The following is a 17,734-nucleotide window of genomic DNA, read 5'->3' on the forward strand; positions in this document are numbered from 1 at the left end:
TTAGCAAAAGCAGCCCCTAGGACATTGGTTCCAGTCCTGCCCAGGTGTAGACCGTCTGATTTGTAATAGTCCCCCCTGTCCCAGAACTGGCCCCGATGTCCCAAAAACTGAATCCCTCCCTCTTGCACCATCTCTCAAGCCACTCGTTTATCCTGCCTATTCTTTCATTTCTCCTCTGACTAGCACGTGGCACTGGTAGCAATCCTGAGATTACCATCCCTGAGGTCCAACTTTTTAACTTGGCTCCTAACTCCCTAAATTCTGATTGTAGGGCCTCATTCCATTTTTTACCTATATCATTGGTGCCTACATGCACCATGACAGCTGGCTGTTCACCTTCAGAATACCCTGCAGTCGATCTGAGACGTCCCTGATCTGTGCACGTGGGAGGCAACGTACCATTCTTGAATCTCGTTTTCAACCACAGAACCGCCTATCTATTCCCCTTACAATCGAATCCCCTGTGACTGTAGCCCTTCCACTCTTTTTCCTGCCCTTCTGTACAGCAGAGTGCCGTTAACCTGGCCACTGCTGCCTTCCCTGGATGAGCCATCTCCCCCAACAGTATCTAAAACGGTATACCTGTTTTGGAGGCAGATGACCAGAGGACACCTGCACTACCTTCCTGCTTTTTTTCTGCCTTTTGGTCACCCATTCCCTTTCTCCCTCAGCGATCCTAATTTTAGTAGGTTTTCACACTCTCCCCGTGTCTCTGTGGGTTCCCTCTGGGTGCTCTGGTTTCCTGCCACAGTCCAAAGATGTGCAGGCTAGGTGGATTAGCCATGGGAAATTACCCATAGTGTTCAAGGATGTGAAGATAAGGTGGGTTTTCGGGGGATGGGTCTGGGTAGGTGCTCTGAGGATTGGTGTTGACTTGTTGGGCCAAAGGGCCTGTTTCCATACTAGGCATTCTATGATCTACGATCCTGTGAGTGAACTAAGTAACTTTGGGAAATCTTCAGTTATAGAATTAAACCTGGATGGAAATTTCTACCTTCACTTTCGGGATTTTGGCACAGGGTTGTTATGGTGTAGTGGAATAGTCATTCAAAGGAATGATCTAATAACCTAAGGTCTGGATTCAAATTCTGCTCAACGTCCCTTTCTGGCTGTTAATTGATTTTGTGAGTGACTTTCTCTCCTCGGGTACTATCTCCCTCTCCGTTCTGATCTGCTATCACCACTGCCTGTTCGAATAAACCTTGACTTTCTGCCCTTTCAAACAACCAACCTGTCTCCAAACTCTTTCTGTCTGAACCCTACCTGTTTTTCCTGTATTTCTACCAGCTCCAAATCAGGTTTCTGTCCCTGCCACTGTACTGAAACTGTCCTTAACAAGGGCCTGCATGGCTGTGACTAGGGTCCCTCCTGATCTTTCTGCATCTTTAGCATGGTTAACCAGTCTTCATTCTCCAGAGAATCTTCTCAGTTACCCAACTTTGTGGGACTGACCTTAGCTGGTCCCATCGCAGCAAGAGAATTACTTGTTATGGTTCTTCTTCCCTCTCCTGCAACACTACATCTGATGCTCTCAAATGTTTTACTCCTATTTCTCAACCACATCCTGCTCCTTGGGGCCATCATTTGAAACCACAAACTCATGTCATAGAGTCATACAACTTGGAAACAGATCCCTCAGTCCAACTAGTCCATAAGACCATAAGACATAGGAGTGGAAATAAGGCCGTTCTGCCCATCAAGTCCACTCCGCCATTTAAATCACAGCTGATGGGCATTTCAACTCCACTTCCCTGCCCTCTCCCCATAGCCCTTGATTCCTTGTGAGATCAAGAATTTATCAATCTCTGCCTTGAAGACATCTAACGTCCCGGCCTCCGCTGTACTCCGTGGCAATGAATTCCACAAGCCCACCACTCTCTGGCTGAAGAAATGTCACCTCATTTCCGTTTTAAATTTACCCCCTCTAATTTTAAGGCTGTGCCCACGGGTCCTAGTCTCCCCGCCTAACGGAAACAACTTTCTAGCGTCCACCCCTTCTAAGCCATACATTATCTTGTAAGTTTCTATTAGATCTCCCCTCAACCTTCTAAACTCTAATGAATACAATCCCAGGATCCTTAGCCGTTCATCATACATTAAACCTACCATTCCAGGGATCATCTGTGTGATTCTCCGCTGGACAAGCTCCAGGGCTAGTATGTCCTTCCTGAGGTGTGGGCCCCAAAATTGGACACAGTATTCTAAATGGGGCCTAACTAGATCTTCATAAAGCCTCAGAAGCACATCGCTGCTTTTATATTCCAACCCTTTTGAGATAAACGACCACATTACATTCGCTTTCTTAATCACGGACTCTACCTGCAAGTTAACTTTTAGAAAATCCTGGGCCAACACTCCCAGATCCCTTTGTACTTCTGCTTTACGAATTTTTTCACCATTTAGAAAATAGTCCATGTCTGTATTCTTTTTTCCAAAGTGCAAAACCTCACATTTACTCACATTGAATTTTATCAGCCATTTACTGGACCACTGTCTAAATCTTTCTGCAGCTTCCCCACCCCCTCAGTACTACCTGCGTGTCCACCTGTCCTCGTATCATTGGCAAACTTCGCCAGAATGCCCCCGTCCCTTCATCCAGATCATTAATATATAAGGTGAACAGCTGCAGCCCCAACACTGAACCCTGCGGGACACCACTCGTCACCGGTTGCCATTCCAAAAAAGAGCCTTTTATCCCAACTCTCTGCCTTCTGTCAGACAGCCAATCCTCAATCCAAGCCAGTAGCTCACCTCGAACACCATGGACCCCCACCTTGCTCAGCAGCCTCCTGTAAGGCACCGTATCAAGGGCCTTTTGGAAGTCTAGATAGATGACATCCACTGGGTTTCCCTGGTCTGACATGCTTGTTACCTCTTCAAAGAATTCTAACAGGTTTGTCAGGCACGACCTCCCCTTACTAAATCCATGCTGACTTGTTCTAATCTGACCCTGCACTTCCAGGAATTTAGAAATCTCACCCTTGACAATGGATTCTAGAATTTTACCAACTATTGAGGTTAGGCTAATCGGCCTATAATTTTCCATCTTTTGCCTTGATCCTTTCTTAAACAGGGGGGTTACAACAGCAATTTTCCAATCATCTGGCACATTCCCTGACTCCAGTGACTTTTGAAAGATCACAACCAAAGCCTCTGCTATTTCCTCAGCCACTTCCCTCAGAACTCTAGGATGTAGCCCATCGGGGCCAGGAGATTTGTCAATTTTTAGACCTTTTTAGCTTTTCTAGCACTTTCTTTTTTTTGTCGTCCACGCCGACCATGTTCCAAAACTAAATCAGTCCCATTTACCTGCATTTGGCCTGTATCCCTTCAAACCTTTCCTATTCATGTAGTTATCTAAATGTCTTTTAAATGTTGTAACTGTACTGCCTCACGCAGGTACATTTATCTGTGTCTATGTTAGACTAAACTTAACTATTCCGCTGTTGTCCTGGTCAGTCTATAATCTTCTACCCTACACAAACTACAGCACATCCAAAATTTTGCTGCTCACTTGGACTAAATCCTGTTCACCCATCACTCCTCTGCTTTTTGACCAACATGGCCTTTGGATCTGTTTTAAAATTCTCATGTGTTAAATTCCTATCCACGGTCTCACCCCTTCCTGACACATTCTTCCAATTCTGGCCAACCTCGGATTTAATTCAGCCAGAGTGGTGACTGTGCTTTCAAGATCTGGAATAGCCTGCTGCTAAACCTGCCCACACCCGAGCACCAAACCATCATCTCCAACACCATTCATGACCTCATCACCTCAGGGGACCTCCCACCCACAGCCTCCAACCTCATTGTTCCCCAACCCCTGCCTGCCCTGGTCGACCCATCGTCTCAGCCTGCTCCTGCCCCACCGAACTCATCTCCACCTATCTGGACTCCATTTTCTCCCCTTTGGTCCAGGAACTCCCCACCTATGTCCGGGACACCACCCACGCCATCCACCTCCTCCAGGACTTCCAATTCCCTGGCCCCCAACACCTCATATTCACCATGGACGTCCAGTCCCTGTACACCTGCATTCCACATGGAGATGGCCTCAAGGCCCTCCGCTTCTTCCTGTCCCGCAGGCCCGACCAGGCCCCCTCCACCGACACTCTCATCCGCCTAGCTGAACTCGTCCTCACACTCAACAACTTCTCTTTTGACTCCTCCCACTTCCTACAGACTAAGGGGGTGGCCATGGGCACCCGCATGGGCCCCAGCTATGCCTGCCTCTTTGTAGGTTACGTGGAACAGTCCCTCTTCCGCACCTACACAGGCCCCAAACCCCACCTCTTCCTCCGGTACATTGATGACTGTATCGGCGCCGCCTCTTGCTCCCCAGAGGAGCTCGAACAGTTCATCCACTTCACCAACACCTTCCACCCCAACCTTCAGTTCACCTGGGCCATCTCCAGCACATCCCTCACCTTCCTGGACGTCTCAGTCTCCATCTCAGGCAACCAGCTTGTAACTGATGTCCATTTCAAGCCCACCGACTCCCACAGCTACCTAGAATACACCTCCTCCCACCCACCCTCCTGCAAAAATTCCATCCCCTATTCCCAATTCCTCCGCCTCCGCCGCATCTGCTCCCACGATAAGACATTCCACTCCCGCACATCCCAGATGTCCAAGTTCTTTCAGGACCGCAACTTTCCCCCCACGGTGATTGAGAACGCCCTTGACCGCGTCTCCCGCATTTCCCGCGACACATCCCTCACACCCCGCCCCCGCCACAACCGCCCCAAGAGGATCCCCCTCGTTCTCACACACCACCCTACCAACCTCCGGATACAACGCATTATCCTCCGACACTTCCGCCATTTACAATCCGACCCCACCACCCAAGACATTTTTCCATCCCCTCCCCTGTCTGCTTTCCGGAGAGACCACTCTCTCCGTGACTCCCTTGTTCGCTCCACACTGCCCTCCGACCCCACCACACCCGGCACCTTCCCCTGCAACCGCAGGAAATGCTACACTTGTCCCCACACCTCCTCCCTCACCCCCATCCCAGGCCCCAAGATGACATTCCACATTAAGCAGAGGTTCACCTGCACATCTGCCAATGTGGTATACTGCATCCACTGTACCCGGTGCGGCTTCCTCTACATTGGGGAAACCAAGCGGAGGCTTGGGGACCGCTTTGCAGAACACCTCCGCTCAGTTCGCAACAAACAACTGCACCTCCCAGTCGCAAACCATTTCCACTCCCCCTCCCATTCTCTTGATGACATGTCCATCATGGGCCTCCTGCACTGCCACAATGATGCCACCCGAAGGTTGCAGGAACAGCAACTCATATTCCGCCTGGGAACCCTGCAGCCATATGGTATCAATGTGGACTTCACCAGTTTCAAAATCTCCCCTTCCCCTACTACATCCCCAAACCAGTCCAGTTCATCCCCTCCCCCCACTGCACCACACAACCAGCCCAGCTCTTCCCCCCCACCCACTGCATCCCAAAACCAGTCCAACCTGTCTCTGCCTCCCTAACCGGTTCTTCCTCTCACCCATCCCTTCCTCCCACCCCAAGCCGCACCCCCAGCTACCTACTAACCTCATCCCACCTCCGTGACCTGTCCGTCTTCCCTGGACTGACCTATCCCCTCCCTACCTCCCCACCTACACCCTCTCCACCTATCTTCTTTACTCTCCATCTTCGGTCCGCCTCCCCCTCTCTCCCTATTTATTCCAGTTCCCTCCCCCCATCCCCCTCTCTGATGAAGGGTCTAGGCCCGAAACGTCAGCTTTTGTGCTCCTGAGATGCTGCTTGGCCTGCTGTGTTCATCCAGCCTCACATTTTATTATCTTGGAAATCTCCAGCATCTGCAGTTCCCATTATCTCTGCTGCTAAACCTGCCTGCTATTCTCTGTCCATTGAGAAGCCCCTTAAAACCTCCATCTGTGACCAGGCCTTTGGTCATATATCCTCTTATATCTTTGTGGCCGTGTCCTAGAAATGTTCCTGTGATTCACCTGAGGAAATTTTGTGATGTTTAGGTTGCTTCAAATATAAATGTTAAGCCCTTTCACAGCATGTTTGTGAATGCACAGGCAGCTTTTTATACTTCATGGCAACTTTTGAGGGGATTTTTTTCTGTACCAGAGATATTTCACATGAGGTTAAGATTTGTACAAGTGAAAGAAAAATTATTTGTAAACAGAAAATGCAAGTGCCTGTTACTAAGATAAAGGATGGCAGGTAAGAGAAACGTGCCCTGGAAATAGCATCGATATGGTCAAATTTTTTTGTCGACCAGTGTTTGTCCAGCAGAATGATGAGGTACTTCTGAAGCTCGCATTGACTATTGTTGGGGAGAAGGGCAGACATGGAAAGTTACTGAACGAGGGTATTAGCAGAAGCAGATCTTGTGGTTCTTGCAGGCTATGTCCAATAATGCATATGCCTAATCTGCATTTAGCCTTTGCAGTATAAAGACTGAGTCGGCTCAGTGGTCAGCCCTGCTGCCTCTCGGCACCAGGGACCCAGGTTCAATTCTAGCCTTGAGTGACTGTGTGGAGTTTGCACATTCTCCCTATGTCTGCATGGGTTTCCTTTGGGTGTTCTGGTTTCCTACCACAGTCCAAAGATGTGCAGATTAGATGGATTGGATGCTAAATTGCCCATGTTGTCCAGGGATGTGTAGGTTAAGTGGATTAGCCATGGGGAATGTAGGGTTACAGGAATAGGGTAGGGAGTGTGTCTGGTGAAATGCTCTTCAGAGGGTCACTGTGGACTCAATGGGCTGAATGGCCTGTTCCCACAATATTGGGATTCTATGAATCTGTAACTACACAGCAAGCAGCAAATACAATGTGCTGGATTAGAAAAGGGACAGCGAGATTGATATCTGAAGAAGTAATTTGTACTGGTGCAGAAGCATTGTGAAGGTAATTGGACACTGATTGTATCTCCTGTGGTTGCATGGAAAGATTGGGAATGCCAGGGAAGGGGCATGTGGAGATTGCAGAGAAGAAGGAAGAAAGCAGTTGTTGTTGGGACCCAGTTGTTATCAGATTGTCACCTGGAGAAGGAGTTCTGGGAGGATAGAAGGACAAATGTGCCTTGTAAACAATGCAATAACGTGTAGAGGAACTAATGTGATAATGTCGGTTTGTAAATCTCAACCGGGCCAGGTAGCTGAAATTAACCTTTTCAGTAACTCCTCAGCGACGTGGAGTCATCTGAATGAATATGTAATCAATGGACAGTAGATTGCCATAGTCCAGGAGTTAAAGGAACAGTCAGAAACAATTCACATGAAAGCAAGGGATGCTGATTATAGGTGAGGGGTGGGATGGGATTGATCATAAATAGAAACAGGGATAGGCCATTTGGCCCTCGAGCCTGCTCTGCCATTTAATAGGATCATGGTTGATCCAACATTCCTCACGTCCACTTTCCTGCATTTTCCCTTGGTCCTCTACTGTTCAAGAATCTATCTCAGCCTTAAATGTACACAAGGAATTTGCCCCCACAGCTCTCTGTGGCAAAGAGTTCCAAAGACTCTCAACCCTTTAAAAAAGAAATTTCTTCTCATCACCATTTTAAATTGGAGTCCCTTAATCTAGACAAACCTGTGAGGTGAAGTATCCTTTCACAATTTACCCTATAAAGCCCCTTAAGAATCCTATTTGTCTCAGTGGAATGATGTGCGCACGGAATGCAGAAATATTGTGTTCATGGAGTGAAGTGGGAGAACGAGTAGCACCAAATTCAAGACATTAAGTAGGGAAGATCTGAATAGAAATGAAGCAATGGCAGTTCCACATATACAGAGAATTCTGAAGACTCTGAAAGCCTGGCAGCATGCGTTGAGAGAGAAACTGTTAGCATTTTGAGTGAGTAACTCTTTAGAACTGAATTCTGTTTCTCTCTGCACAGATGTTGGCAGACCTATTGAATTTCTTCAGCATTCTGTTTGTTTCAAGTTTCAAGCATTACATTGTTTTGCTTTTATTTGCCTGTTCCACATATCCTGTTTTAATTTTTGAGGTTACATCTTTATGGAGCTATCCAACAGTGCGTTATTTAATGAAGAGGATTCTCTAAAGATTGTCTGTAAATAATTCATGTTTTTATTTGACTGCCCATTATTGAAATTCTACATTTAACAATGTTATCATTAAGAGAAAGGTGAAACCTGGAGAGAAGAGGAGGTCAGCGATGATTTTATTAATGTTATAAACTTTGGCATTTAAAAGCCCATTGACTCAGGAAAGAAAGGCTGAGAGATCTATAGAGGTGGTGATGGAACAAGTCTTGATTTCGAATGCATGTGAAGAGATGAATCAAATAACGTGTAGGTTTGTCTACATTGAAAATAGGAGTAAGAATAGGCCACTTGTACTAGGTCTGATGTAAATCTTGCAGATAGATCAACCAACGATTCATTGTTCTCGTTTATCAATGTTGTTTCCGCAGGATATTGAAGTGATGTCCCCTCCTGATGACAGCATCAGCTGCCTGGAGTTTAACCCTCCTACATTACCGGGAAACTTTCTTATTGCTGGATCCTGGGCCAACGATGTGAGTAATTGATCCAATGGTGATGTCTTTATTTATGATGGTTCTGTTGGTCTTGCTGCTGTCTTCTGTGCGCTGCCTTTTTTGGTAAGCTTCCACTTCATATCATTGTATCCAGCTAAGTTTTGTACTGATTAGAAATAGCAACAGGTTCTAACCATTTGGCCTAGTGAGCCTCTTTCAACGTTTAATATAGTCAAGGTTGATCTTTGGCTTTGACTCCAGTTTCCTGCCTCCTTCCTGTATGTTTTGACTCCATCAGCATCCAAAAATATTCAAACATTAAATATACTGAGCAATGGAGCATCCATGTATCTCCTGGAGTCGGGAATTCCAAAAGTTCATTATCCTTTAAGTGAAGAAATGTCTCATAAACTAAATGTTAAATGATCCGCCCCCTTCTAGACCTCGTGAACAGATGCTGTGCCAGGCCTGTTCAGGTTCTTGTATTTTTTACAGTCATCACTTCTTGTTTCACTGAACTACAGAAGACGTAGACCCAATTTACTTAGTCTCACATTGAGTCACACACAAGAGCTTCAGTTATAATTTTCCATCATAACCCCCGCCTGTCTCAGACAGGTGCCAGAAAAGCAAAAGCAAAGTACCGTGAATGCTGAAAATTTGATATTAAACACACAAAAATGTGCTGGAAGTATTCACCAAGTTAGGCAGCACTAGTGCAGAGACAAACAGTTCAAACAGTTCTGTGACTTTCCATCATAACCTGTTCTCTCAAACTTTCTATTTATAAACATGTATGAAAACAGGGAAAGGGGGAAAGTGAAAGTATTAAAGGAATACTTGTGGTTTGTGGAAGGCAGGCAAAGTTAAATGATGAAAGAAGGTGGAAGGCTAGAGGAGATGCTATTGGAACAAGTCCCTAGATATGTTATAAATGGCAATAGACGTCTCCATTCCCTTCTCCTTTCCCCTGATGCTGTACTTGTTTATAATCTGCGAAATCTTTTAGTTTCCCCTCAATTTATCAAAAAGTCATTAACCCGAAAAATGTTGACATTGTCCTCTCTACAGGCGGCATCCATTCTGCTGAGTGTTTTCCAACACCTTTTGGGTTTTTTAATTTCAGATTTACAGACTCTGCAGTATTTTGCTTTTAGTTTTCTTCTTGTTTTTAATCCAAGAATAGGATGTTCTCAGATTTCCTAAGAAAGTCTTCCCTTGGGGAAAACTCATGATGTATGTGAATCAACAAACCCGAAAGGAAATTTCCAAATGAGGCATTATGCATTCTCCCTAAGTAAAACAATGTATCCGAATGAGTTTGATAGTAATTGCACGAGGAAGAATATAGTGCTGTAACTAAAATGCTAACATGGCATAAGTATAGCTACCTGACCAGGTTTTAGGAATAGAAACCTTTATGGGTGAAAACTACATTCAAATATTTGATCAAACTGGATGATGCAATATTAACATTGCAACTGTGATTGTCGGGAGTGAAATCAGGAAGCACTTTTTACACATTCAGGGTGTTGAAAAGCTGGAGCTCCTTGCACTAAATTGTTGTGAATGCTGGGGATAAATTGAAATTTTCAAGACTCGGGTTTGTTTTTGTTTAAGGCTCTCAGAATGTAAATTAATGCTTGGTAAATGGGTTTGAAATACAGATCAATTGTGATCTAGTTGTGTGGCAGGGTTAGAGAGCTGAATATTCTTTTTACTGCGAATAAGCCTGCAGCATGTCTTCAGTTGTCTTTTTATCTTTCTTTGGGGTTATGTTTATGCAGTGCTGTCAATTGTTGTTCGCTCAATTATTGTTCTGTACTTTATGGTGATGTGCAGTCAGGTGGTGTGAAACAAAATAAACAAATACACCTTAAATAGATACCAGATAGAGCTTGCAGCAGTACACAAGTTCAAATCAAACAGCATAGTCAAATTGACCAGCATTCTCAGCAACAACCAATTACACATTGTACCTGTGTCACATCTCCAAGCAATTACAGCTTGGAAACAATCTAAGAAAAAAAGTCTCAATATCAGCAAGTGTTAATGTTACATACAACCAGTTAGGTCTATATGAATGAATTAAGTATCCTTTAAACAGACTTGGCTAACTGAACCATGACTGGCAATTAATTTCTGACTTGGTGGTATACTTTTATGCTGGATAGTGCCCTTTAACCTTGGTGAGAAGCAGAGAAGGGACAAACTGCCTGAATTTTAATTTTCTTGATTCTGGTGCACGTATGTAGATTCTGATGGCTGTTCATGTCTGGTCAATTTTAACATCTGGAATTTCTCGACTGTTCTTTGGGTTTAGGTAAGGGAGGGAGGGGAATGTATCCATGATTTGATACTACAAAGATAGCTTGCTGTTTTTGAAATGCCTGAGTTTTGAGAATTTGACAGAAGTTTTGTTCATCTATCAGTTAGGCTCCTGAAACACGTTGACTTCTCAAGTTAAAATTGCTGTATAAATTACAAGCTGTTATTAACCTTTATCAATGTAAATATGGGACATATTTCTTTAAAAATTTTACGACCTCAGTTTAAAAACAGAAACTATTAGATCATAGAACATAGAACAGTACAGCACAGAACAGGCCCTTCAGCCCACAATGTTGTGCCAACCATTGATCCTCATGTATGCCCCCTCAAATTTCTGTGACCATATACATGTCCAGCAGTCTCTTAAATGACCCCAATGACCTTGCTTCCACAACTGCTGCTGGCAACGCATTCCATGCTCTCACAACTCTCTGCGTAAAGAACCTGCCTCTGACATCCCCTCTATACTTTCCACCAACCAGCTTAAAACTATGACCCCTCGTGCTAGCCATTTCTGCCCTGGGAAATAGTCTCTGGCTATCAACTCTATCTTTGCCTCTCATTATCTTGTATACCTCAATTAGGTCCCCTCTCCTCCTCCTTTTCTCCAATGAAAAGAGACCGAGCTCAGTCAACCTCTCTTCATAAGATAAGCCCTCCAGTCCAGGCAGCATCCTGGTAAACCTCCTCTGAACCCTCTCCAAAGCATCCACATCTTTCCTATAATTGGGCGCCCAGAACTGGACGCAGTATTCCAAGTGCGGTCTAACCAAAGTTTTATAGAGCTGCAACAAGATCTCACGACTCTTAAACTCAATCCCCCTGTTAATGAAAGCCAAAACACCATATGCTTTCTTAACAACCCTGTCCACTTGGGTGGCCATTTTAAGGGATCTATGTATCTGCACACCAAGATCCCTCTGTTCCTCCACGCTGCCAAGAATCCTATCCTTAATCCTGTACTCAGCTTTCAAATTCGACCTTCCAAAATGCATCACCTCGCATTTATCCAGGTTGAACTCCATCTGCCACCTCTCAGCCCATCTCTGCATCCTGTCAATGTCCCGCTGCAGCCTACAACAGCCCTCTACACTGTCAACGACACCTCCGACCTTTGTGTCGTCTGCAAACTTGCTGACCCATCCTTCAATTCCCTCGTCCAAGCCATTAATAAAAATTACAAACAGTAGAGGCCCAAGGACAGAGCCCTGTGGAACTCCACTCACCACTGACTTCCAGGCAGAATATTTTCCTTCTACTACCACTCGCTGTCTTCTGTTGGCCAGCCAATTCTGTATCCAAGCAGCTAAGTTCCCCTGTATCCCATTCCTTCTGACCTTCTGAATGAGCCTACCATGGGGAACCTTATCAAATGCCTTACTGAAGTCCATAAATGTAGGTCCCTTACAGTCAGAACCCGGGCCAATTATAATGGGGAACAAAAAAATGGCAGAAGAACTGGACACATACTTGTGGTTCTGTCCTCAGAAAAGAGGGCACACATAACCTCCCAGAAATGTTAAGGAACCCAAGGGTCCAGTCAAGGGGTGAAATTGAAGGGAGTCACTATTAGTAAGGAAATGGTGCTTGGGAAATTAATAAGGTTACAGGCTGACTTATTGTCAGCATTTGATAATCTACATCCCAAAATAGTGAAGGAAGTAGCCCTAGAAATATTGTTCGGCAGTTCCTACAGATTGAAGGGTGGCAAATGTAACCCCACTATTTAGAGAGAGAGAGAGGGTAAAAAGCAGAGAATGACAGACCAGTTAGCCTAACGTCAGTTGTGAGGTAAAGTGATAGAGTCTACTGTAAAAGACATGATAACAGAACACTTGGACAAAGCCAGCATGCGTTTATGAGAAACAAATCATGCCTAATGTATCTACTGGATTTTGTTTTTGAGGATGTAACTAGTAGATTGGTTTAGGGAAACCGGTTGATGTGGTGTGTTTGGATTTTCAGAAAGCTTTTGAGAAGGTCAGACACATAGGTTGGGATAATATATTGGCATGGATTAAAAATCAGTTGACAGACAGGAACCAGTGAGAATAAATGTCTTGTTTTTCCCAGATGGAAGGCAGTGACTAGTGGTGTACCCTAGCGATCAGTGCTTGGACCCCAGCGATTCATAATATATGTAAACAACCTGGATAAGGGAACCAAATGCAGCATTTCCAAGTTTACTACAACACAAAGCTGGGTGGGATTATGAGGAGGATGCACGGAGGGTTCAGGATGATTTAGATAAGTTGAGTTTGCAGGTAAACACATGACAGATATAGTACATTGTGGCTCAATATGAAGTTGTACACTTCAGTGTAAAAAACAGAAAGGAAGAGTTATTTAAAATGGTGGTATATTGGGAAATGTGGATGTACAGACATCTGGGTATCCTTGCACATTGGTCAATGATGAGTGCAGCAAGCAATTAAACAAATTTTATCTTGGCCATCTTTGCAAAAGGATTTGATTTTAGAAGTAGGGAGTTGCAGTAATTATAGAGGGCCTTGGTGAGACCACACCAGGAACTATGTGTGCAGTTTGTTCTCCCTACCTAAGAAAGGATATACTCACCATAGAGGGAGTGCAGCACAGTTTAACAAGGCTGAAACCAGGAATACCAGGACTGTTGTATGAGGAGAGCTTGGTTCAACTGTCCTGTATTAGCTCAAGTTTAGAAGGATGGGAGGGTATCTGATTGAAAAGATTAAAATTCTAGCAAGGCTGGATGCACTAGATCTAGGAAGGATGTTTTCCCTGGGTGTGGGAGTCTAGAACCGGGGCCACAGTCCGTGGATACAGGGTAAACCATTTAGGACCGAGATGATTAAAAGTTTCTTCGCTCAATGGGTTGTGAACCTGTGGAATTTTCTACCACAGAAGGCTGAGGAGACCACGTTATTGGATATATTCAAGAAAGATTTTGAAGGCATGATGAGAAAGCGGTAATTTGACAGTATGATTTTGGCTGATCCTTTATCATGTCGATTGGCAGAGCAGGATCAGAGGGCTAAATGGCCTACTTCTGCTCCTGATTTCTATTTTAAACGAGTTATTTGGTATAAGTCCATGGTATCTTTTTGATCTGGGATATGTGTTTACATTGGTTCATTGGCCATGCTGTTGCAGCAAATGTTCTCATCTTGACTTCTCTCACTTTGGTTAAATACTTGCCCTGGGAGAGAGTTTTAGTCATTAGCTGCTCACTCGTGCAGTTGCATCCTTTCATCTAAATTTCTCAGTAGTCTTGGGTTTTCTGTTTGTGTGAATGATACCGTCAGTCGAATCATTAGTTCATTAATACTACTTTTCTATTTGTGCACCATTGTAAAAACTTTGTTTTTACTTTTGAAGGTACGTTGCTGGGAGATTCAGGACAGCGGACAGACTGTTCCAAAGGCCCAGCAGATGCATACGGGTCCAGTGCTAGATGTCTGCTGGAGTGATGTATGTCTGTTAAATATTCATTGTTAGAAATTCACTTTGTTTTGTACTGTGTTTGTCAAAAGATCGGTCATAAAAGTAGGAAATTTGGTGTACTTTTTATTACCTTTCCAGCTTTTTAGGTCAAGGAATACAGGGTCAGTCAGGTAAAGAATTTCAGTGTGAATTGGACAATCCCCTGACTTTGAAGCTAAGAAGTTGTAGTTGTTTAAACAGGAATCAGATGGTATACCAAACTGGAATGGGCTACATTCTCTCCCTGGTTCCTTTTGTTACTTTGGCTCCTCAAATGAGGAAAAAGATTTTCACCTAAATGTTGGTGGCAATCTGCCTATAAGGGTGGTAGGGGCAGAAAACCTCACAACATTGAGGAAGAATTTGGATGTTCACTTACAATGCCAAGGCATACAAGGTTATGGGCTAAGTGCCCTACAGACTAAGGGGGTGGCCATGGGCACCCGCATGGGCCCCAGCTATGCCTGCCTCTTTGTAGGTTACGTGGAACAGTCCCTCTTCCGCACCTACACAGGCCCCAAACCCCACCTCTTCCTCCGGTACATTGATGACTGTATCGGCGCCGCCTCTTGCTCCCCAGAGGAGCTCGAACAGTTCATCCACTTCACCAACACCTTCCACCCCAACCTTCAGTTCACCTGGGCCATCTCCAGCACATCCCTCACCTTCCTGGACCTCTCAGTCTCCATCTCAGGCAACCAGCTTGTAACTGATGTCCATTTCAAGCCCACCGACTCCCACAGCTACCTAGAATACACCTCCTCCCACCCACCCTCCTGCAAAAATTCCATCCCCATTCCCAATTCCTCCGCCTCCGCCGCATCTGCTCCCACGATAAGACATTCCACTCCCGCACATCCCAGATGTCCAAGTTCTTTAAGGACCGCAACTTTCCCCCCACAGTGATCGAGAACGCCCTTGACCGCGTCTCCCGTATTTCCCGCAACACATCCCTCACACCCCGCCCCCGCCACAACCGCCCTAAGAGGATCCCCCTCATTCTCACACACCACCCTACCAACCTCCGGATACAACGCATCATCCTCCGACACTTTCGCTATTTACAATCCGACCCTACCACCCAAGACATTTTTCCATCCCCACCCCTGTCTGCTTTCCGGAGAGACCACTCTCTCCATGACTCCCTTGTTCGCTCCACACTGCCCTCCAACCCCACCACACCCGGCACCTTCCCCTGCAACCGCAGGAAATGCTACACTTGCCCCCACACCTCCTCCCTCACCCCTATCCCAGGCCCCAAGATGACATTCCACATTAAGCAGAGGTTCACCTGCACATCTGCCAATGTGGTATACTGCATCCATTGTACCCGGTGTGGCTTCCTCCACATTGGGGAAACCAAGCGGAGGCTTGGGGACCGCTTTGCAGAACACCGCCGCTCAGTTCGCATCAAACAACTGCACCTCCCAGTCGCAAACCATTTCCACTCCCCTCCCATTCTCTAGATGACATGTCCATCATGGGCCTCCTGCAGTGCCACAATGATGCCACCCGAAGGTTGCAGGAACAGCAACTCATATTCCGCCTGGGAACCCTGCAGCCTAATGGTATCAATGTGGACTTCACCAGTTTCAAAATCTCCCCTTCCCCTACTGCATCCCTAAACCAGCCCAGTTCGTCCCCTCCCCCCACTGCACCACACAACCAGCCCAGCTCTTCTCTCCCCACCTCCCCCCCCCCCCCCCCCCCCCACCCACTGCATCCCAAAACCAGTCCAACCTGTCTCTGCCTCCCTAACCGGTTCTTCCTCTCACCCATCCCTTCCTCCCACCCCAAGCCGCACCCCCATCTACCTACTAACCTCATCCCACCTCCTTGACCTGTCCGTCTTCCCTGGACTGACCTATCCCCTCCCTACCTCCCCACCTATACTCTCTCCACCTATCTTCTTTACTCTCCATCTTCGGTCCGCCTCTCCCTCTCTCCCTATTTATTCCAGTTCCCTCTCCCCATCCCCCTCTCTGATGAAGGGTCTAGGCCCGAAACGTCACCTTTGTGCTCCTGAGATGCTGCTTGGCCTGCTGTGTTCATCCAGCCTCACATTTTATTATCTTGGAATAGTTAGATGTTGTTTTTGACCTGCATGATGTGATGGGCCGAAGGGCGTATCTGCATGCTGTAGATCTCTATGACATGGGACAGTATCCCAGGCAGAGTCCTGCTAACTGTTTTCAAGACCTTACCTACTGGCACTGCTATTTTTTAAAGGGCTGGCTGGCATTTGATTTCTACTTGTTGCTCTTGTGAAAGAGGAGGCGGGCCTATGGTATATTAAGTTAAAGTACACCTCAGTGTTAGCGGGGGTCAGTTTCAGGGTTTTGACTGAATAGCATTTAAAGATGATGGTACTCTCATTGGCCAGCAGCCCTTAGGAAGTAGCACCAACTCGTTACAGAAGGAGCTTTTGAATATGATACACAAGAATGAAATGCACCAAAATAGCTTTAATGAAGTTTAATATACGCAATGATTCAGAGGGTTTATTCAAACTGTGCCACGATACACTTTTTTGTTTCATACAGTCTGTATGAAGTGTTCACATTGACAGTGTGGGCCTGCATTTAACCATGAACAGTAATACAGCTTTGTATCCTTAAAGGATGGGAGCAAAGTGATCACAGCATCATGTGATAAAACTGCAAAGATGTGGGACCTCAACAGCAATCAGGCAATACAGATTGCACAAGTAAGTGGAAAGTACGGTACTTGCAAGTGTACTCTGGACAAATGGGAATGAAACAAGCTCAGGCCTTTTCTCCCTTCTGGATTTTGTTATATTTCTTCCAAAATTATACAAGTCTGCAAACGTGAATGGCTACTAAACTGGTGATCAGTCACAAACTAGACTGTACATCGTATGTTTGAGAGATGTCAGTTCACACATATATTGACAAAGGGTGAGCATCTGTAGCTGTGGAGTATCATTGCACAGACTGATGTTCACAATTTACCACTGGCAATTTCCAATCAGTTTGGACGGTTTAATGAAGTGTAAATTGCATAAACTGGCATGTGATCCCTTGAGTTTAAAAGGCTTGTGGATAATACAGTCATGTAATTTAAGTTTATAAAGGGTTGGTACAAAACAACTGTTTCTTTTGGTGGGGCACCTAGCTCAAAAGGGCATGTTTGTAAGATGAGGTCCAGCCTATTCAGGAGTGAAATCATGGAGCACTGATCCAGACAAATGATCATAGAATTCTGAACCACCATTCCAAAAGAAGGAATTAAAATATTTGAGATTAAAATTGTTCTATTTGACCTAAAATTTTTCTTGTTTCTCATTCCACCGCTACAGCCAGAGTATTTACAGTACTTCAGCAGGTCTGGCGACATCTGTGGAGAGAAAGCAGACTTAATGTTTCAAATCCGACGATCCTGTTTAGAACTTTGCAGATGGATCACCAAACCCGAAACATTAACTCT

The 17,734-nt window shown here is 45.3% G+C and overlaps 1 protein-coding gene across 3 annotated transcripts in view; it reads left to right on the top strand.

The window, feature by feature from the left end:
- rae1 (ribonucleic acid export 1) overlaps positions 1-17,734 on the top strand; it is a 40,097-nt gene that overhangs the window by 6,643 nt on the left and 15,720 nt on the right. For all 3 annotated transcript variants that reach the window (XM_059652878.1, XM_059652877.1, XM_059652879.1), the window contains exons 3-5: positions 8,429-8,533; positions 14,183-14,275; positions 16,908-16,994. In XM_059652878.1, the coding sequence (XP_059508861.1) occupies positions 8,429-8,533; positions 14,183-14,275; positions 16,908-16,994 (285 nt within the window). The remainder of the gene's footprint in view (positions 1-8,428; positions 8,534-14,182; positions 14,276-16,907; positions 16,995-17,734) is intronic.

This window comes from Stegostoma tigrinum, chromosome 19 (assembly GCF_030684315.1).
Source record: "Stegostoma tigrinum isolate sSteTig4 chromosome 19, sSteTig4.hap1, whole genome shotgun sequence".
Classification (NCBI taxonomy): Eukaryota; Metazoa; Chordata; class Chondrichthyes; order Orectolobiformes; family Stegostomatidae; genus Stegostoma; species Stegostoma tigrinum.